Source organism: Gorilla gorilla, chromosome 14 (assembly GCF_029281585.2).
Source record: "Gorilla gorilla gorilla isolate KB3781 chromosome 14, NHGRI_mGorGor1-v2.1_pri, whole genome shotgun sequence".
Taxonomy (NCBI): Eukaryota; Metazoa; Chordata; class Mammalia; order Primates; family Hominidae; genus Gorilla; species Gorilla gorilla.
This window is the reverse complement of record NC_073238.2, coordinates 120190814-120213722: the sequence shown is the minus strand read 5'-3', so window position 1 is coordinate 120213722 and position 22909 is coordinate 120190814. Positions and strand designations below refer to the sequence as shown.

General features: G+C 35.8%; 1 protein-coding gene across 1 annotated transcript; it reads right to left on the bottom strand.

The window, feature by feature from the left end:
- Nucleotides 1–935: 935 nt before the first annotated feature.
- On the bottom strand, nt 936–18499 carry DAOA (D-amino acid oxidase activator). Its single transcript, XM_055359798.2, is given in 3 exon segments — nt 936–1084; nt 1087–1248; nt 18412–18499. Coding segments are annotated over 3 exon segments (399 nt in total).
- Between the last annotated feature and the right edge of the window lie 4410 nt (nt 18500–22909).

Genomic DNA, 22909 nt, shown 5'->3' with positions numbered 1-22909 from the left:
AAATCATCTGTGTTGTTTGACAGTCACAGGCAGATTAATCATATCACTAACAAAAGTCAGTTGTTAAAACTTGAAGCACATTTAATAAAAAGAGAGATTCTCCCAGTCACACAGGCCAGGTGGGTGCATAGAAATGGCATTTTATCACTTACTGACCAGAGAGTTGCAAATACAATCCCATCACCTAAAAACAAGGAAACAAAACAATAATAAGAAAACTTTTTTTTTTATTTTTAATAGAAAGTCAGTTTTGCTTCTGAGTAGGTATTTTAAAATAAACTTATGGGTTCTTTTAATTTTTTTTGCTTTACCTTACTAGACACTGAGTTATTATTTTTTGAAGGAAAGTGAATTATAAATCAGAAATTATTTTCTCTTTTTGTTAATAACCTTAGGACATAAGAAATACATATTTCCAGAGGAATTTATAGAAAAAATAAAAGTAATGCTTCCATTATTAGTATTCTCCCTAAAACTATAGTTAGAAATTATAAAAGTAGGGAAGGGTCCATCAATAGTATTGATTGAAAATGTAATGTTACATGTATCAGATACATAAATCCATAAATCCATAACAATGGCAAAGGGAGACATCATTACTATTTGAGATAAATTAATATACTTGAATATTTTCCCACATAAATTCACTAACTATTCAAAAAACTTCACAGGACTTTTGAATTTCCGTTGTTTGTTTTACTGATTATGACAGCTCACAAAGCAGTATGTGTAACTTTCAATAATAATTTAGTGATGAAATATTACCAAACAACAGGAGAGGATTTTGATTACCTATGGTATTAGTTTATATCACTGTGTAACAAATCTTCATAAAAATATAATTTTATAAAACATATTACCACGTGTTATCAGCTGGATCCCAGACATAGAGTCTGTCAGAGTCCAGTGAAGATGTTGGCCAGACTACATTGTCATCAGAAGGATTGGCTGGGAAGAATCTGCTTCCAAACCCATTCGGCTTTGGTAGAAGTTATTTCCTTGTGGTTGCATGACTGGTCTTTTTGCTGGTTGTAGTTGCAGGTCCACATTCGTTCTAGAGGCTGCCTGCGGTCCTTAGAGGCCACTCATAGTTCCTTGCCATGAAGACTTTTCCAACATGACTGCTTACTTCTTCAAGCCTGTAAGGAGATCCAGTCTCAGTCGGCCAAGTCTTGTAAAAGGTAACCTCATCACCGGAGTCACGTCTCATCACCTTTCCCATGTTCCATTGGTTAGAAGTCCCAGCTCCTGCCCACATTCAAGGGTAAGGGGTTATACAAATGTGTGACCACCAAGAAGTCAAGATTATGTGGGTCACTTAGGGTCTAACTGCCACAACTACATATTTGGATATAATTTCAAAGAAAGACTCTGAAAAGGCATAAAGAATTGTGGGAATTGCCTGAGAATTGAGGATGTTTATCCACAATGCCTGTAAGGCTTACATTAAACAAGTCTAGCTTACTGAGAAAGTTTTAAAAAATGGGTTTGTATGACTTTACTTATTGGGAAAAGCTATTTGACTTGTCTTTGAGGGGAAAAATAATTAAAAAATACAGATATACTCTCTCTGCAAAACAATTCCTGGAATATGATCTAACAGAAAAGCCCAGCAGACCTGATTCAAACCTGATGTGAACACAGAATGCTTTGAAATGAGTAAATTTAATTATTAAACCTAATTTTTCAGGTGAGGAAACTGAAACACTGGGGTTAAGTATCTTTTGCAGAGTCACACAGCTAAAGAATTTTGGAGCAGGAATTCAAATTCAGGCAGCTGGCTTCAGACCTCATACTATTAAACCTGATATTAAACTTGACATCCATCTTCCATGCAAATGTTACTCTCTCTATCAGGAAAATAACGCATTTATAAAACCCAGCTCAGATGTTACTTCCAACCAACAAATTTCCTGGACACACTAAGTAATAGAGTTAATCACACCGTCCTGTAAGTACTACCCACAGTATCCGGGCTCTACCGCATTGTAATGCAATAGGTGTGTTCACACTGTTTGTCTCTCCTGGTGAATAGTTAATTCATCAGAGCATGACTGTGTTGTGTGTCCCATTATCCTTAGTAAATGATGTAGTGCCTTGTGCATAGGAAGAAATTAATCTTGATGGCTTTCAAGTTCCACCCCAAACAGTCAAGCCATGTTGATTGAAAAGTAGCTTCTCAGTTTGAGAGATTACCATCACAGTATTTGAAACAAGATTGTATCCTTGGGGACTCCATATTGAGGACATTTTCTTCATAGGATTCTAAGGTCTAATGACTTGGCCTGATCCTAACCTAATCCTTTAGAAGGCTAGAGAATAAAATTAAATATGTTTTTCACTTTTCCAGTGGAGTAAGCAGGGTTTTATTGTGCTTCTTGAATCATTGTCACACTAGTAATCTCTTCAAAAGCGAATTTGTTCTGGAAAATAATGGGTTAGAGGCCTCTGTGGAGGAATACAGTAGTGGAATATTTTGAAATAATTGTAAAGCAAAACAGATAATTGTGTTTTCAAGCTCTTTGAAATATATACGTAAGATGTTATGTGCCTGAGGTTGAACAAAAAGATAAATAGTTATAGTCATTACCCAATAATGTACCAATTATAAATAGCATTGTGTGTACATGTCCTCTATTATAAAATCAGAACGGGATGAAAAAGATTATAATCACGTTAATAATTTGATTTGCTTCATTCATCTTTTGAGTTATCTTTTCATAAAATTAGATACTGTGTTATTTCCTTCTGGAAAGTACAATGGTGCATGTGAGGAGAATGTTTTCATGTTAATCAATGCTGACAAGAATATTACACTTAAAAAAAACAGAAGGCAGGCAGGTTGGGGGTTGGAGGACAGACAAATGAAGAAGACCAGATTGAAATTATTAGTTGCCAGAAATATATCTATTGACTTTTTACATTTTTAGAAGTACCTCTGTTAGCTTCCCAAAATACAGCTGTTTACAGTGATTGATAAGTTCCCGTGCTTTTAAGCTTATTCACATCCATTAGTTCTGCCTTTTTCCCCTGTTAAAAATCTGAAGCTGTCACATTGAAGTAGCATGATCAGCTAATGTTCCTGCCAGATTCAAAGCATGTCCCCAGGGGTGGCAAAAGTATTCAAAATCTCAAAGAAATGGCTTTTTAAATGTTGCCTGTTGACTTGGTCACTCCATTTGCTGTATCAGAAATGTTGAAATAAATATCAGGCAATTATAGAAAGAGGACTTTTATGATCAATTTTCTATAAATATTTTATGTTTAGCCCAAACAAAATAAGGCATTTGGAATTCACTATTTTATATAAAACTTTTATTTTAAAATAGTATGTAGTATATTTTCAAAATTGGTTAATTAATTTTCTAGTTTTCACTTCAAATAATGATTATTTACTCCATTCCCTCTAGCATTAGATTATTTTCTTGCAAACTGTTTTTTTTTTCTTTTTTTCTTTTTCCTGTAATAGTTTTAGAGTTTCTGCCTTAACACATTTAGGTATATTTTGTAGGAACAAAGGGAAAAGGTATCGGGGAGAGGAAATGATTTCTAAAATGTAAATTCCAAAGACAGGGAATGTTAAAAGTGTTTGCCAGTCCTGTTTCTTACAGAGCACAGAACTCACATGCTCTTATAAAGATACAGGATAAATCACATCATTTCCTGCTCCATCATCAGAATATTATCATATGAATTAGATCACTTTTTTAAAAAAGAACATGGCCTTAGTACAGAACAACAGCAAAAGCCTGGGGAAGGAGAGGAGTGCACCATGAGGAGTCGATGGGGAGCAGAAGCCAGTCCATTTACTGATTTGGTTCGTGTGCAAAACAATTGCTAAATAATTGCATATATGTGAGACTCCGGGTATTTTCAAAATCAGCTGGCAAAATTGTGTTATTCCCTACCCTCTGCTGGCTTTCACGGGTTCTCTGTTCTCTCTCCTTTTCCTCCATTCTCCTCTTACCCTAATTCCTGACCACTGTAATCCAATACTCTAAGGTTTTAGGATTTGGACGATTAAGGTTACCCATGGAATTGTTTGGAAATGTAGACCTGTAATGGAGAGGGGAGAAAACGAAGAAATAGAAGCTGTACGAAAATAGTCAATACTGAGGCCAGGTACCATGGCTCATGCCTGTAATCTCAGCACTATGGGATGCCGAAGTGGGCAGATCACTGGAGGTCAGGAGTTTGAGACCAGCTGGGCCAACATGGTGAAACCTCATCTTTACTAAAAAATACAAAAATTATCCAGGCTTTGTTGTGGGCGCCTGTAATCCCAGCTACTCGGGAGGCTGGGGCAGGAGAATCGCTTGAACCTGGGAGGCAGAGGTTGCAGTGAGCCGAGATTGCGCCATTGCACTCCAGCCTGGGCAACAAGAGTGAAACTTTGTCTCAAAAGAAAAAAAAAAAAAGAAAGAAAGAAAATAGTCGATACTGAGACCTGGAAACTGAGAGCGTTCATGAATGCTGCATCCAAAGAATATTTTGTACTACGTCTTATTCATTATACAAATCAAGCAAATAAGCACACTCTGTTGTTCACATATGACACTATATAGGTCAACGGGGTGAGAGAGCTGCCCAGAAACAGACACACAATTTTGTTATCAGATATTCTGGAGAGGTTTCTCTGAGGCAGTGGCATCTGAAGAATATACAGATGTTAACCAAATGAAGCAGGTGGGTTTGGGGAAAAAAGTATTCCAAGGAAAGGGGCAGGGTGCAGGACAACTAAGGAGCAAGGGTGACTAGAATACTTTGATGAAGTGGAAAAAACACTCCAATGAGTGAGCGCGTATGAAGAAAAGGGTGGAGAGCAGATTATTGAGGTCCATTTAGATCCTGTTTTAGATCCTGGACAGCATCCTTAAAATAATAAGGAGCCACTAAAAGTTTGAAGAAGGGCAATGACATGTTCCAATTTGCTTTTTTACGAGATCACTCTGACTTCTGCCTGGAGTAGCACATAAAGGGACTAAGCACTATACCAGGTGGCACATAGGAGCTGAAGTGGCTCTTGTCAAAATAAGGTGATGGGGATGGGAGTGGATTTGTTTCCTAGGCTGCTACAACAGAGTACTGTGAATGGAGTAGCTTAAAATAACAGAAATCTATTCTCTCCCAGTTTGGGATGGAGGTTTCAGCAGGACATGCTCTCTCTAAAGACTTTAGGGGAAAATCTGTTCAATGTCCTTCTCTTAGCTTCCAGTGTTGCTGGCAATCCATGGAGCTCCTTGCTTGTTGGAATATCGCTCCATCATCATGGTGTTCTTCCTGTATGTCTTCACCTTCTCTTCTCCGTGTATGTCTGCCTCTGTACCTCTTCTCTTCCAACAAGGACCCCAGTCATAATGGAGTAGAGCCACTCTAATGACCTCATTTTAACTGATTACATCTGCAAATATCCTATTTCTAAATAAGGTCATATTCATAGGTATTGCAGATTAAGACTGCAATATATCTTTCTTGGGGATATAGTTTAACCCCAAACAGGGGATTATTGAAAGGAAGTGAGATAAGGGTTAGTGGAAAGAAAACATGTAAAGGTTTTAAAAATATTTTTGGTGGTAGACTCAACAGGACTTCATGATTAAGTCTGAGTTGAGGGATGGAAGCAGAGTCGTGGTTGACTTCCAGGTTTCTTCCAGATGATGATGCCATTTGTTGAGACACAAAATCCAACAGATCAAGTAAGTGGTGGGTTGAGCATGGGTTCATTTTTTGACATGCCAAGTTTGATCTGTCTGTGAAATTTTTATGTGGAGCTGTAGATTTGGTTGTTAAAAATGCCTTTGGAATTCAAATGAGAGATTTGAGTTGGAGAGATAAGTGTGGGAGTCATTTCTATTCAAATTATCATCAAAGCTATGCAAGTAGATAACTTTCCTCAACCAGATAATGTTTAGTCAGAATAGAAGAAACCTTGACATCAACATTAAACATTTTAAAGAACAATGTGGACTATTTCAGACTAATATGAACAAAAAGGACCAGACTAACCCTGCCATAAGAAAAAACAAACCATCAAGAAACAGACAGGACATTTGAAACGATGGTTATAGAGACAAAAAACATCAGGCAGCCAAGGACAGAAAAATAAGCAAATACATTGAGCCCAACAATTGCCTGAGATTACCTAAGTTCAGGTAAAAGACAAGATTGTCTGCTTTCAATATTTCTGTTTAATTTGATATTGAAATTTGCATTCATAGTAGTAAGGCAGCAATAAATAAAAGGCATCCAAATTGTATAGGAAGAAATAAACTGGTTTTATCTGTAGACAATATCATAAACTATATAAATAACTATGAAACATACAAAAAGGTATAAGAGCTAATGCATGATTTTAGTGAGGTTTCAAAATTCAAATTTAATATATAACATTAAAATCACTTGATACAAGAGCAAAGAACAATATGTAATTGAATTTTAAAAAATTGTACTTATAATAGCAAAAGATATAAAATATTTCCAGATAAATCTGACAAAATCTGTGAAAGTTTCACACAGTTAAAAATAGAAAACACTAAGGAAAAATTAATGATTACCTAAATAAATGCAGAAAGATACATTTTTAATGGGTTGGAAGACAATATTCTTAAGATGTCAGTTGTCCCCAAATTCATCTATAGCTTCCATGTAATCCCAGCAAGCTACATTGTGGAAATTGACAAGCTGAATTTAAAATTCCTATGTAAACGCAAAAGAATTATTATAGCTGTAACACTTTTCTAAAAGAACAAAACTGGGAATAAGTATATTTTTAAGACAGTTATTAGCATTAAGATAGACAAATCAATAGGATAAAATAGAAAGTAAAAAAAAAAATAGACCTATACATATATGGACAACTGATTTTGGCCAAGGGGCAAAGGAAACTTGTTGGGAGAATAGCAATATCATATTTTCAACAAATGGTGTTGGAACATCTGAGTATTCATTACAAAACGGTTAATTTTGATCCATATTTAAAATTTAACTCAAGTTGAATTATAGATGTTGGTGTAAAATCTTAAACTATAAAACTCATGGAAGAAAACATATGAGACTAACAGTGTCAATTAGCATTAAGTAAAGATGTATTAGATGCAACAGAACAAAACATGATCCATGGAAGAATAAATGTGATAAACTGGACTTCATAAAAATTAAACAATCGCAACAACAAAAATAACAAAGAAATGAAAAAGAGCTTCTGCTCTTTAAAAGTCATTATTAAGAGAATTAAAAGACAATTCTCCATGGTACACAAGAAAAGATTTACAAAGGATATATCTAATGTAAGATTTGTATCCAGAAAGTATAAAGAAACCTCAATGCTCAATAAGAGAAAAAAAAAATAAAAATGAGCAAAAGCTTTAGCAGACCACTGAAAAAAAATGGGTAGAGAATATGCATATGAAAAGATGCTCAATATCATTAGTCATTAGGAAAATGCAAATGAAAGCATAACGAGATAGCACTGCACTCTTTTTTAAAAGTCTAAAACTAAAAATGCTGACCATACCAAGTGTTGGTGAGAATATGGAGAAACTAGAACACTCATATCCTGTCTGTAGGAATGCAAAATGGTTAAATTACTTTGAAAAACAATAATGAAGCAGATTCCTTAAATAAAGGGTGATCTATCCAACTACTATAAGATCTATTCAATTGATCTAGGTATTTACCCATGGAAGTAAAAGCATATGTTCATTATAAGACCTCTACACAAATTATCACATCTTTACTTACAGCAGCTGAAACCTGGAGACAACTCTAATGCCCATCAACAGAGGAATGGATGGATAAAGAAACTGTGATGCAGTGGAATACGACTCAACAAAGATGAGACTAAAAATAATTATACTGAGTAAAAGAATCCAAACAAAATAGAGCAAACACTGTGCCATCCTGTTTATACCTTACTCCAGTAAATGCAAACTAATACACAATGACAAAAATTACTTATTTGAGAACTGGGGAGAGGAAGGAGAGGGAAAGGGGTAGATAAAGAAAAGAGGAGAGATTAAAAGGAGCATAAGAAAACCTCAGAGATAATAGGTTTGTGGTAAACATTATCGTGGTAATGTTTTTAGGGTATATTCACATGTAAAAACTTATCCAATTATACATTTTAAATATGTACAGTTTAGTGTGTCAGTTATGCCTCTGTAAAGTTGATTTTAAAAAAAGTTCCTATTTCCAAGTTCACAATTTCATTTGAACTCTTAAAAACTGGCCGGGCGCAGTGGCTCATGCCTGTAATCCCAGCACTTTGAAGAGCAGAAGCAGGCAGATCACGAGGTTGGGAGTTTGACACCAGCCTGAACAACATGGTGAAACCATGTCTCTACTAAAAATACAAAAAGTAGCCAGACGTGGTGGTGGGCACCTGTAATTCCAGTTCCAGGAGGCTGAGGCAGGATAATTGCTTGTACCTGGAAGGCGGAGGTTGCAGTGAGCCATGATCGCACCACTGCACTCCAGCTTGGGTGACAGAGTGAGACTCCATCTCGAAGAAAAAAAAAAATAAAAAAAAACTTACACCAAGGTCAAAGCAGAGGAGCTGGCAAAAGAGACTGAGAAAAAGAGCAGAGTGATGGAGAATAAGAAATGAGAGCTCCCACAGAAGCTAAGGGTAGGAACCACACAGTCCTTCTTCATGCTACTTAGAAGTTAAAAAAAAAATGAGAGTTAAAAAATGCCATTCAATTCAGAGTAACATTATGGACTAATGAAAAGGAATTTAGTTAAATAAGGCATGAGACAAAAGAAAGTAGGATGACTGAGAAATGATGAAATAGAGGTAGCAAGTAATATGGTTTGGCTGTGTCCCCACCCATATCTCAACTTGAATTGTAGTTTCCACAATCCCACGTGTCATGGGAGGGACCCAGTGGGAGGTAATTGAATCATGGGGGCAGGTCTTTCCTGTGCTGTTCTCGTGATAGTGAATAAGTCTCATGAGATCTGATGGTTTTATAAAGGGGAATTTTTCTACACAGGCTCTCTCTCGACCGCTGCCATATAAGTCCCTTTGCTCTTCCTTCATCTTCTGCCATAATTGTAAGGCCTTCCCAGCCATCTGGAAATGTGAGTCATTTAAACCTCTTTCCTTTGTCTCAGGTATGTCTTTATTAGCAGTGTGAGAACAGACTACAGCAAGCATAAAAAGCATTAAATGTTTGTCTTCTAAAGGAAGAGAGGAGAGTAGAGAGAGAGAGAGATTGTTAGCTGAAGGGTAAAGGATTCTTGTTATTAGGATATCAGAGCCTAGAACATATTTAAATACTGATGAGAAGGATACAAGGGAGAGAGAAAATTTGAATCAATAGTTTGTTTCCACTACCACAGAAAAGGATGAGATCCAGAGGTTTGATAGAGGAAAGAGTTTTCCTCATTGGAGAGATAAGAGCAGATGGGTTTGAATGCTGGATCCTAAGGGTGGGATATTAAGGGAGTCTGTTTTTTATGGCTTTTATTTTCTCTTTGATCTTGGCAGAAAGGATGTCTGCCAAGATTTAAGGGTTTGGACAGGAGGATCACAGTTTTAATGAATAAAAACTTATATGAAATAGCCACTTCAGAGAGTGGGGCAGACAGTATGTGTTTTAGTTTAGACCAGAGTCCCTGGAGGTATAGGGGTTTGAATTCAAATCCTAGCTCCTCCATTCACCTGTGGTACTGTGAACAATGACAGAACCAAGTTAAGACCAAAATCTTCTTTAAAGTGGGATGATAATGGCATGTTCACCATAGGCTTCTTGGGAGTAATAAATGAAATACTTTAGTTCAACTATTTTCACAGGTCCTGACACTGGGTTTTGAATAAATTGTGCCCAGGACTATTGCTATTATAAAGCAAAATGAAAAAACACAATGGCCCGATTAATATGTTTCCAAGGAGTTCAATACTAAGAAGAAAAGTATTGTTGGAAATGGAAATCCACATTACTAGGTTAACATGTGGAGATCTTGCTCAAAGAGGAGGCTGGTTTAGATGCTGTGATAATTTTAGATGTCAAATGGACTGAATTATGGAAATACCCAGAGAACTGGTAAAGCATGATTCTTGGTGTTTCTGTGAGGATGTTTCCAGAAGACTTTGGCATCTGCGTCAGTGGACTGAGTGAGGAAGATCCCTCCTTACCGTGGGCAGGTGCCGTCTCATCAGCTGATGGCCCAGATGGAATAAGATAGAGGAAGGAATATGTGTTTCTCTCCTTCTTAGGGCTGGAACTTACTCTTCATTCCCTGCTCTTGGACAACAGAACTCCACTTTTTGGACTCTAGGTATTACACTAGCACCCCACTTCCCATAGCCGAGTTCTTACTCCTTAGATCTTGGTCTGAGAGTTACACCATTGACTTCCAGGGCCACACTACTCCATGCCAGGATCTCCAGCTTGCAGATGGCTTGTCTGGAGGCTTTTCAGTCTCTATAATCACGAGCCAATTCTCCTAACAAATGCTATCTATCTATCTATCTATCTATCTATCTATCTATCTATCTATCCATCTATCTATCTATCTATCTATCTATCTATCTATCTATCTATCTATCTACCTATCTATGTATCTATCCATCCATCCATCCATCTATGTATCTATTATCTATATCTATCCTATTGGTTCTATCTGTCTGGAGAACCCTAATACAGATGCCAGCAAACCAAAACCAAGTGGCAAATGTCTACCATTGACATTTCTCTCCTTCCTTAATGACTCTTAGGAACCAAAAACACATGTAAAATTCCATGTAATACACAAGCCAGAAAAGGTAAAATACTGTATCTGCTAGTTCACACAGCTCATTTCACTACCACAATCTACCATTATTCAAATACTGATTTAGAAAATGACAGCCTTCAAAAGACTAAAATCATCAAGTTTTACTTAGAAGAAAAAGAAATGAAATTTTAATGACAGGGGATTTTAATCTTACTATTTCAATTTATAAGATGTGACTGGCTGAATATTGTTATGTACTAAAATGATAAATACTATGTGTTATTAAATATTTTGTCATTGAAAAATGACCTATTATTCTGACCTATTTTATTTTCAGGGGTTCTTATAGATAAAGGAGTTTATAAAGGCTTCTGCTAAAGAAGACATCAGAGAAAATGTCTTCCAATTGATTTATCTTGCTTTATTTCTGAGCATCTTGACTCCAACTGTATTGCAATTAAAAATAATTTTTTTAAATGGCAGAGACTGATTTGTCCTATGCCCCTTCTTCTAAATTCCAAGAGTCTATGTGAACTCTTTCTATGAGTTTCTTAAAATTCACAAAAGTAGTCTTTACTGGTTTAAATGGTGTCCCCTCAAAATTTATGTCATTTCCAGAACCCCAGAATGTGCCCTTATTTGGAAATAGGGTCATTGTGGATGTACTTAGTTAAGATGAGGTAATACTAGAGTAGAGTGGGCTCTACATCCAATATTGCTGGTGTCTTTCTAGGAAGAGGAGCAGAGCCACAGGGAATGGTGACCATGTGAAGACAGAGGTAGAGATTGACTGATGTGCCTGCCAGCCAAGGAAGGTGGCGCATTGCCGGCCACCACCAGGAAGTCGGAGAGAAGCCTGGCACAGATTCTCCGTCCAGTGGGAACCAGCCTGTGTGTTAATTTCAGACTTCTACCCTCCAGAACTATGAGACAATAAATTGCCTAAAACTGGTTTAAGGCACTCGGTTTGCAATAGTGTATTATGTCAGCCCTAAAAAGCTAATACAAAGCCCTGGAGAATTTCAATAAAGGTGTCAGGAAATATAGATCACAGACAATACTGATAGGACCTTCTAGCATTCTTACACTTCTGTAATGTTTGTTGCTCTTTCGGTCTTTCCTATTTTCTTTTATTGTGATTGGCAAAGATCCCTTGAAAAAACCAAGAAACAATACCAACAGAAACAAAGCTATGTACTTGTTTTGGGAAGCAACATCAAATGGAAAGACGGGGGCTGTGTTCTAAAAGGTGAGGAGAAATTTGTAGCGAAGATAAAGAGATAAAGATAAATGGTGCTGTGCACACTGAATTCTGAGAACTCTGAACAAAACCTAAGTATATGTTAGTGCCCAGTGAATAGTTGTTGAATGAATGGATGAATCAACAAATAAATGAATTGATGAGATAATCAAACTGTGAGACAAAAAGCAACACAAATGAGTAGACAAGAGTGGGTTAGTTTGACTAAAAATTGAAGATCACCCATTTTTTCAGCCAAGTAGGCGGGCATCTGCTATTTGCCAGGCATGGGTATTGGTGTTTGGCATAATGAAATAGCAAAACAAAGTCCTACTGTCAAGGAACATAGACTCTTGGAATTTAGAAGAAGGGCATAGGACAAATCAGAGTCTACGCCATTTAAAAAAAATTATTTCTAATTGCAATACAGTTGGAGTCAAGATGCTCAGAAATAAAGCAAGATAAATCAATTGGTTTAAAATATCTTTCACACTACCCTTCCATGGAAGGTGCAGAGAAGGGTCTAGTCTAAATGTAGGCAACTGGAGACTCCCTTTTCCTACATTCCTTTAAACCCTATGCCCCAAAATGTGTAATCAAGTCTATTCTTGAACAGAAAAGAACACAGTGCCCTTTCTCTTTGGAATTTTATATAAGCCCCTAAGAAAAGCTGCTATTGTCCTAGTTTGCAAAAATACAAATGGGTGAGTATGCATCTGCGCTGTTCAGTTGGAAAATTCTTCCAGGTTTCAGCACTCCTCGATACCAATTGACTATTGAATGTGTACTAAGGGAAGCTTCTGTACAGACCAGTAAACCACACAATTGCAGAAATCCTCTAATTAAAGAAACACACCATAATCTTCCTGGTGAATCTGAAGAAAAGGTTCTTTAGAAAAGTACATCTGTATAAGGTACATTTGTGTGAAAAACAATCATTTTTCATTGAAGTGCAGCTGTATTGTTAGATGTTGTTCTAAGAAAACTCATCTTAAAATTTCTTATAGGCTGCTTTGGCTTAAAATAATTGCCTAACTGGATGATCACAAATGACCAAGAAACCAAATATATTTCATAGTATTAACTATCATTACAGATTGTTAAATAATACTGCACAGTAGAGATCTTTTGAAAAATATTTTAAATGATAGATTCTATTTTGGTTTGAGGCAAAGTCTTAAACATAACAAGTTAAATAAATTTTTAATGAAATTTTACAAGTGAAATAATTAATGTTCAAGACATAGAATCATGCCTTTTGGAAATGACTCTCATGATATTCTATTATTTTAAAAACTATGTGCCTATTTTTAGGAATTAAATTGCTCTGGTAGATACCTGATAAATATTTATCTCACAAATCATGTTTTTCTGTCATAAGTAGATTTTTTAAATGTTTTAGTTTATAGGTTGTTTGGCTCTGTCACCCAGTCTGGACTGCAGTGCTGTGATCTCGGCTCACTGAATACTCTCCTTTCTGGGTTCAAGGGATCCTCCCTCCTCAGCTTCCCAAGAAGCTGGGACTACAGGCATGCACCAACATGTCTGGCTAATTTTTTAATTCTTTGTAGAGATGGCATCTAGGTTTCCCTGGTTGAACTCCTGGGCTCAAGCAGTCCTCCTACTTTGGCCTTCCAAAGTATGGGATTACAAGCATGAGCCACTATGCCTGGTTAGTTTCTAATTTTTACATTCAGTTCATTTTTATGTGACTGGCATTTGTGTAGGATTATTTTTATAACCAATATGTTTTAGGTATGTAACCCAGAAGTAAATCACTAATTAATCTGCACCGGAGGAAGTATAATTTAGGGAGAGTAGAAACTCTATCTTATAGACTGCACCAAAGGTAAGGTGTCACAGCCTTGAAGAGCCTCAGTGACTTTGGGAAAAACAAGCACCAAGACTGACCTTCCAGATCCAAGGTCTGGTAGCAGGATGGTTTTCGTTTCCATCTGTTGGAGGTCTCAGCTTCTGACATAAAGGCCTGCTTTATACAAAATGAGCCTGATTGAAAGATGTAAGCCACCAGGTTAGAGGGAGAACTACAGGAGGCAGACAGGAGAAAGTAAGAGAAGAGTGACGTTGTTCTTCCGCTAGCTTGTGGCTACTAACAAATTTCATCAGCAAGTTGCTGAGGATTCCTCAGAACAATTTACAGAGATAACTGTAAGCAGCAGAGGGCTTTGAAAACGCTCATGGGTGCTGACAGGAGCCCCTGGTGGGTGGTGGGTTGGGAATACAGGGGCTCTGTAGGGGGTGAAGGAACTGTGCTTGACACCGATCAATGGGAGCCTGGAGAAACTGAGGCAGGGACTGGAATCGTGCTGAGACTCAAACGTTTTGAGTTAGAGTACTCACCAGGTACTCTAACTCAATCATATGCCTTGGGTATAAGGAAATTAGGAATAATTGGAACTGTGGCTGGCCCCAAATTTCATGCCCTATTTATAGCCATTCATCAGATTTAGAATGAGGTAAAGGAAGGATTCTTTTTATTATTTTTTAAAATACCCACCTCATTTTTTACACCCACATCATAAATCACCGAGAGGGAGAATTAGGCTTGTGGACCTCCCTTTTTGTAGTACCTCATATGTAATTTTTTTTTTCTTTTTACAGATTCATGTTTTTTGGTACAAGTGAATGTTTTATAACGAAAAGGCTTTTTTGTTGTTGTTTTTATTCTCTATAAAAATACCTCTGGGTGAAAATTATTAAGAAAGCTAATTATTGTATCTTTACATGACTCTAAATTTGGTCTATTTAAAAAGTCAAAACACAGACATTTGGAAATGACTTTCTCCTTTCAGTACCGAAGTTGAGAGGGAGAAGGAAAAAAAGTGAGAAATTCCAGTGCCTGGATGTTCCCAGGCTAATTTCTAGACAAGTGAGTTTTGATAAGTTCAAGTTTCAGATAAGAATTTCTTTTTTCTTCTCTCATTGGTTTTCCCAAATTGTGAGTTAAAATGTCTCTGAAAGAGTCTGCAAAAAATATACATTAATGTGGAGAATTATTTACATAAAATTTTAATAAACTAGTATGAGAATGAGACCCTCCAATAAATATTATTTAGAGTTATTTTCATAGTCCTCTCCCCTATCATAACCCATTTAAAAATGTGGGTATATATATATATGAGTGTGCATTCATAAAAATTTAGTGTGCAGTTCTTAGTTTTTCTTTATGGAAAACACACAAAATAAATGTGAATAATTGAAGCCATTACACAGACATTTTTCCTCCTAAGTTCTGTAAATAGATATTCCAATAAAGACACTACCAACATCTTACATTCTGTCTTAAATTGAGAGTATTTACATATTAAACTTTTTAAATAAAAATGATTGGATTTCAAATTGCCTTAAAGGTTCATAATGTAATATTCTTCACCCTAAATCACCCAGATTATTTCTAATTTTTTCTTTATTTTACCTTCATACAGCCTTTGATTAATCTAATTTAGCGGAATTGATCAATCTGAGATATTTTTACCTGCCCACATTACAGCATGCCATGGAATGAAAACTTACTTTGCTGCTCAAATGTATCAAACACAGTTTCTGTGGTCAAGTTCCTCTCCTTTTCTGAATTTGCTTAGAGGATCTCAAAACGTAACTCCTCTGACAAGGGAACCATTTTAGCACCAACACTACAAAAGCTTCTGTGTTCCTAAGGGAAAGATCCTTTCCTGAATTAAATTTAACCTCTTTAGTACTCCCATTTAGCCACCTGATAAATCCACTTGAGCTATCTTTTGGGGAGAGAGAGGTATCTGGGAACAATAACACTTCCTTTTTGAACAGTTTAATAAAGCTTTGTGAGATTTCAAGATGAAAGATAATGTGTAATGCTGATAGTGCCCTCCAAGGCTCTGCATTCATGGATCCAATTACGTTTTTTGTCATGGTAAAAGCCACAGTGGATATATTAAATGAGAGTGTGGTTTAAGAATGAAGGCCCAGGAGTCTGGAGATCTGGTTTCTAAGGCTGACTTCACTTCTGCTTTCTTATCTCACTAGGAGTATGCAGCTTAACATCTTTACCTCAGTGTCTCCTTCCATAAAGTGCCCAGCAAATATCTGAGAAATTCTTTTAAAATGACAGTGCAAATTGCCATTTAGAATCACCTTGGAATGTCTAGAAAAAAATGAGGTGAATGTTCGTTCAGAAAGGGAAACACAATCTTCTGCTTAATTTCAGATTTATCATCACGTTTGTCTTTTACTTTTTAAAAGTCATGAGATTTCCAGAAGAGGAATGACATTTTCAAAGCCTTAAGGACACTTGTGAAAACACTCCTTCAACTATTCTTTATTTCTCACCAAAATTTTGACTCTGGCTTTTCTCCAACTTCCTCTCTTCCCCAATTCCCAATTCCAACTTGAAAAGAGTAATTGCAATCTTAACTTTTTCCATTCTGGAGTATTTTCTTGCAGCCGATTTGTTTCATATAATTGTAAATTTATGCATGTCAGATTTTGTTTTAGATACACGTTTGCTGGCTTTAGTCAGTCAATCCCCAAACCCTTAAACTGATTAATTTCACCGTGAAATAATTGATTACGAATTTGTAGCATTTTCTGACTTTATTTTAAAATGCAAGTTGATAGAACATTGTCATTTATTGATTAATCTATTGCCCTTTGCCTTGAGATAATTTTGAAGAAGCAGAATAGTGCCATTAGTAAGACAATATCTATGTATTACAAATGATCATGTTCCTAAAATACACACGCACACACACACACACGCACGCACGCACACACTCACACTTTCTAGTAATAAGCAGTGTTTTGAGTAAAATCTTTTGAAAGATGTTTAGCAAATCGAAACAATTTCTGTCTTCCTATGTGATGCCTGCAATTATATGGTTTAGATATTTATTGAAGGACTTGGGAAACATCATAGTCCCATTGGCATTATTCTCAGCATATCAAAGATTCATTCAGTATAAATAAATAATTTCATTACTTATAATAATAAAAGTTATGGAAAAGTTTATAACCTAGTAAATAGGATGCCATAGAAATACTCAACACGGATAAATAAAATATATACATAGTTTAAATTAGAACACCTGTTATAGAATGGTACAGTCTAACTCTCTGGCCAGGTAAGCTTCTAGCATGAAACTTCACACAATCATACTTACAATATATTCTTGCCTAATTCCTTGTTCCAAAGGAAAGTTTGATAAGGAAGTTGAATAATTTAGCTTCCTTTTAGAGATGGTAGAGCTTATTTAAGTAGCTTTCCTGTAGTACAAAAAGATTAGGCAGCTCTGATTGGAACTCTAGATTGAAAATGAGTAGAAATAACCTCTTATAGAACACGTCTAAATTTAACTTTGCTTCACACCAATAAACTATAGCCTCTACTACTTTATAGACAGATTATAGCTCATCAGTAGGACTAAAAATCACTGTGGAATTACTCTGCAATAGTCCTGTTGCTATGTCTATAAATATAATTTCAGTGAGTGACTTTTCCATTTTCTAGCTGCTTGGCTATACTTTTTTTGCGTGGCAAACTAAAGGGCTTTAGGAATATGGTAAATGACAAATTTAAATAGCCTCAGATAAAACATGAAAGTCAACATTAAATTATTTGGTTAAAAATTATTTTCAGAACAATTTTAAAAAATAATATTTTGCAACTGATTTTAACTTAATGTTTATACTATTCTAAAAAGGTAAAAAAAAATGCAATGTTGCTTATTCTCGTTAAGCCTAACATAAAGAAAACAAAAGTATTATTTAGGGGAAAAAGTCCCATTTAATTATGTGAACACATAATTAAATAATATCATAAGAGGCAAAAAAAGATAGATAGCATCAGATATTGTAGCTTGGTAGAGCTTCACTACTAGGGAGTCAAACAGTTGAAAATAATCCGGGAAACAGTTTTAAGTGTTTTATATTTAAAACACCTACACACACAAACACACACACACACACACACACACACACACACACTCTCACGTAGGCAGTGTGAAATTTACATTGTTCCTTTCCCATGTTATTGTTGTGTATGGGCAGGCTTATTTTTCACATATTTCCCTCTCAATAGCCTTGGGGTTCTAAAGAGAGACACAGCATTATCACCCAAGATGCTTGACAAAGATGGGTATTTTGAGGGTGATCCAGATTTACTGATGATATATGAGGCCTGGAAATCTGAAAATTTAACAAACTTTCCTAGTAATTTTTATAAAAAACAAAATTCAAGAAAAACTACTGCATGAAAAAATGTGAAGAAGCCAGTGGATTCTTTTAAAAAAGTGTTAAAATGGTTCCTATGTAATAGACAAATAATCTCTGAGCTAGAGAAAAGTTCAACATGAAGTATAATCTAATATTAAAAAGCCCAGAGAAGTTGCTTTCATAAGTTCCAAGATTAGCATTTAGCTTTCTCCTGTTTAAAAGTTTAAAATGAAGAAGATACATACTCTGCGTAGGGCTGAGGAAGGTAAGAGACCCTAGGACATAATGATCTCTGTAAATGCCTCTGTGCCATTTCCAAATAGCCGTCCTCATGCCTTCTCTTCCATCCTTCTTTCCTTGTTACCGTCTCTCTTCCTTCTTCTCTCTGTCTCCTTTGCTGCAACAGTATTTAAGTGGATATATAATACATATTAACTCTATCACATCTTTTAACATACATGTTGGCTTAATGATTGTGGAGCGATTGTAGGAATTGTCCATTTTACTTAATTTTTCAGAGGTTTTTGGTTAAGACAAAATTCCCTCAGAGACTCAAATGTCATCTGTTGATTGAAATATACATCTGTGTTTTGAGATTAAGCCCAAATGAAGGGTGGCTTCTCTCTCTGGATCGGACTATACTTTGAGTCATTTAGTTACAGTAAAACAAAAATATCAAAATGGCAAGAAAAAATTAACTGTGGTGCCTAATTCTTTGTTCCTCATGAAATGGATTGCCTGTACCATACTTAAATAACATGTGCATAGCCTTTCCAAAGCTCCAAACTTCACGATGAAATAGTCCTCTCGTCCCTTCCCTGTGTGAGTGTTGGGAAGATTCCTTTTCCCTGTCAAGGCGCCTTTCCTCCCGTGCTGACCACAAGGTAGTTTTCTGAGGGGATCTTAAGTTGTATTAGTATTTTATGAGATCTTAGGTAGGGTTAAATAATTCCTCTTACTTTGGTGTGGAAAGAGAATGCAGTGTGATAGTGAATGCAGGAAAAAGTTGTGAAAGACTGTGAAATGAGCTGTAAAGATTACTAAATCACCTGACTAGCAGAGTCTTCCAAGATTTCTCTGCCTTTCATCATCTTTGAGCTATTTCGCAACTTTGTAAAATTTTTAAAATATGATATAAATGCAATTGACTTTCTTCCAGAAAAATGCAAAGAGAGTGTCCAGTGAAAATTCTAAGGATTATTGCTCTGTGAATCGACCAGTTTTACCTGTAGATGATTTTAAATTTGCCTTTGAATTGGTTGTAACATCTTATTGTTTCTCTTATTAATCAAGTAAAATCTTTGATTCATGTTCATGATACATCTGTATGAGCTTACCATGTCTTTAAATGCCTTATCATGTTAACATAACCTACTTTCTAGACAAATAGCACTCCCTTTCTTATTTTCAAGTAAGTAGCAAACACTTATTTGAAATTCTGAGCCCATCAATTTATTTTTTATATGAAAGGATGAACATTTCCTAGAAGCCCTCTTGGTATCATCTAGGTAAATTTCATATCAAATCTGTGCTAATATGTTATTTGTCCTGGAACTGGTTCTTAGTCCAAATTTTATACCATTTATTCGACTCCTATATCCTTCACCTTGATCAATATAAAGTGCATTTGCCACACATTCGGTTTGACCAATATTATTCTCTGTATAGTGGCTTTAACTCAATTATCAAACAGTATTTTAAAAATTGAATGGCCAGGTGTGGTGGCTCACATCTTCTATAATCCCAGCACTTTGGGAGGCCGAGGGGGGCGGATCACCTGAGGTCAGGAGTTGGAGACCAGCCTGGCCAACATGGAGAAACCCTGTCTCTACTAAGAATACAAAAAAATTGGCCGGGCACGGTGGCTTACGCCTATAATCCCAGCATTTTGGGAGGCCGAGGCGGGCGGATCACAAGGTCAGGAGATCAAGACCATCCTGGCTAACACGATGAAACCCCATCTCTACTAAAAACAAAAAATTAGCCAGGCTTGGTGGTGGGCGCCTGTAGTCCCAGTTACTCGGGAGGTTGAGGCAGGAGAATGGCGTGAACCCGGGAGGCGGAGCTTGCAGTGAGCCGAGATCGTGTCACTGCACTCGAGCCTGGGCCACAGAGCGTGACTCCGTCAAAAAAAAAAAAAAAAGAAAAAAAGAAAAGAAAAAAGAAAAGAAAAAGATTAGCTAGTTGTGGTGGTGTGTGCCTGTAGTCTCAGCTGCTTGGGAGGCTGAGGCAGGAGAATTGCTTGAACCCAGGACGCAGAGGTTGCAGTGAGCCCAGATGGCACCACTGCACTCCAGCCTGGGCAACAGAGAAAGACTCTGTCTCAAAATAATTTAAAATAAACAAATAAATAAAAATAGAATATTTTGGTTGGGTGTACATGGGTGAGCTGCTTTATTTTATGTATGTAGAATTTCTAAAATAATTGTGCTTTTACCAATCTAGCTTCTATAATTTATAAATATGTAATAAATAGTAGATAATATTAATGAGTGTGTTGTTTGGCATTTTGTTAGTTGGCTTAAAAATGAGAATGATAAAAAAGGCATGTTATCAGGGCATTTTAAAATTATTAGCCATGGGGGTAAAAAAGAAAAAGGAAACTGAGACAAGTTGCCAGCATGGCTACACAGAGAAATTCCAGTTTCCCCAAAACTGGAAAATAATAGCATTTTATATGAGGACAGTGTGCTTAATATATAACAAAGATAGCTGCTATATATTAGAAATTATGTTTGTTATTCCTTAAGCAATTATTTTTAATCTTGATAGTTTGTTCTGATTAGAGATATAACAAGAATATAACTCTAGTCTCTTCTTGCAAAAAAAAAAAAAAAAAATTCCAATGAGCAAGATGATTAATCCAGTAAAGAAACATGTCCAGCCTGGGGACAAAAAAAAGTAGATCAAATTTTCGTTAGGAAGATTAACCAAGTAAAAATCCATTAGCTGGAATTTATTGTAAAAGCCAATAAGAAATTATCCAAGAAATAAAAAACTAAAAATAGCCCTCAATACAGAATAAAAAAAGACATAGAGTGATTCTCTTTGCATTCAATAGAGACTGAGAAAACACAACTGTCAGAATATTAAATATTGCTTTGGAAAGTTTAGAAATATGATGAAAGTAAATTAGACAATTGCCAGAAAAATATCCTTCAGTTGGTTCCCCACACATCACAAAATTCAGCTTGATACCATTTTCTTTTTCTTGACAAATTTAGGGCTTTTACTAGTGCTATGACAGAAAGAAGGAATGCTACCAAAAAGACCATTTGAATTTACTTTAATTATTTCAGAGTAGGGAAATGATAATTGGAAAGTAGTTTATAACCTTGAGTTTGTAAAATCTGTAAACTCTCACAACGATGTGAAGGCAGAGAAAGTATCAAACTCAGTCCCCTATAATAAGCTCATTACTTCATAAAATATATATCCCCTTCATCTATGTGTCAGAAATGTTTAAAATTTTCACCACTGGTACATTATTTTTGGGCCTTACATTTTTGTGGATTTGGTGAATACTTGAAAGAAATAAAATAGGACTGGATAATGTGAATTCCTTTTACACTCATTTTCATTATTAGAAAATAAAACCCAAATAAAATATGACAGAGCAGAATTAGTTTTAATACAGGAAAAATTTGCAAGTTGAAGAGGAGAAAATGCAGCCAGGAGCTAACGGTACACAACTAGGTGGTTAAGACAGCGTGGATGATGGTGAGAACATAAGGAAAATTCTGCCCTCCAGCTACTTTGAATTTAGTGTTCTGCCTAGTATGAATATTATTGAACCCTATGGTATGGTACTTAACTATCTAATGAGATGATAACTCTCTCCTACCTGTAGAAAATGTAGATGCCTTGCCTACTTCTGCTTATATACATGCTGAAACATACTGATGTCTGCTGTCTTCTTAATTTTACACTAATTTTTAAAGTAAAGATTGATTTGATAAAAAATATGCACTTGGAAAAATTATTCTGCCATTCCCACATTTCATGTTCATGTCTATTTACAGCTAACAAGACTAGCATGCAAATAGATATATGCTCCAAGATCTCGCTTCTTTTCATGTCTGGCTTCTCCCTGTTTACCCACAATTATTTTCATAATATTTTACTGTGATTCCACAAACCAGAGACAAATCTCTGAAGGGAATAGTGTTCCAAGGCATGGCCATCATTAGAAGACAATAAGTTTGTTTTCATTCCAACATCCTTAGCTTTGTTGAAGGCTAAGTGGAAGAAATTAACATACTGCATGCCTTTCAATGAAAATTGTTTCTAATTATTTTGCTTCTGAAATTATTCCACCAGGCATTGATTAGACTTTTTAAATTTATTTCATATCTGTCACTCTCAGCTAACATTTGTAATTTTTTAATTGTTGTTAAAGAGAATCTATTAATTGAAATACAATTATCCTCTTTAATAAAAGTAAATAAAATTACTTGGGTAGCCAACATATTCAAGTAATCATCAATCTTGGTCAGAAATTAAAAGTAAGATGAGCATATAAACTTGGCACTCAAAGACTGACCATCTGCACCTTTGAGGCAAAATAAAATTCAGTTTAGGAAAACCTTATGAAAATCAATGTTTTAATTATGCTATCAAGGGCTGTGGTAGGCAGAAATTTCTTTGCTCCACCCCCCAAAAATGTCCAGTTCTTAATCCTGAAAACCTGTGGAATCTTGTGTAACAAAGGGACTTCATAGATGTAATTAATGTTAACGACCA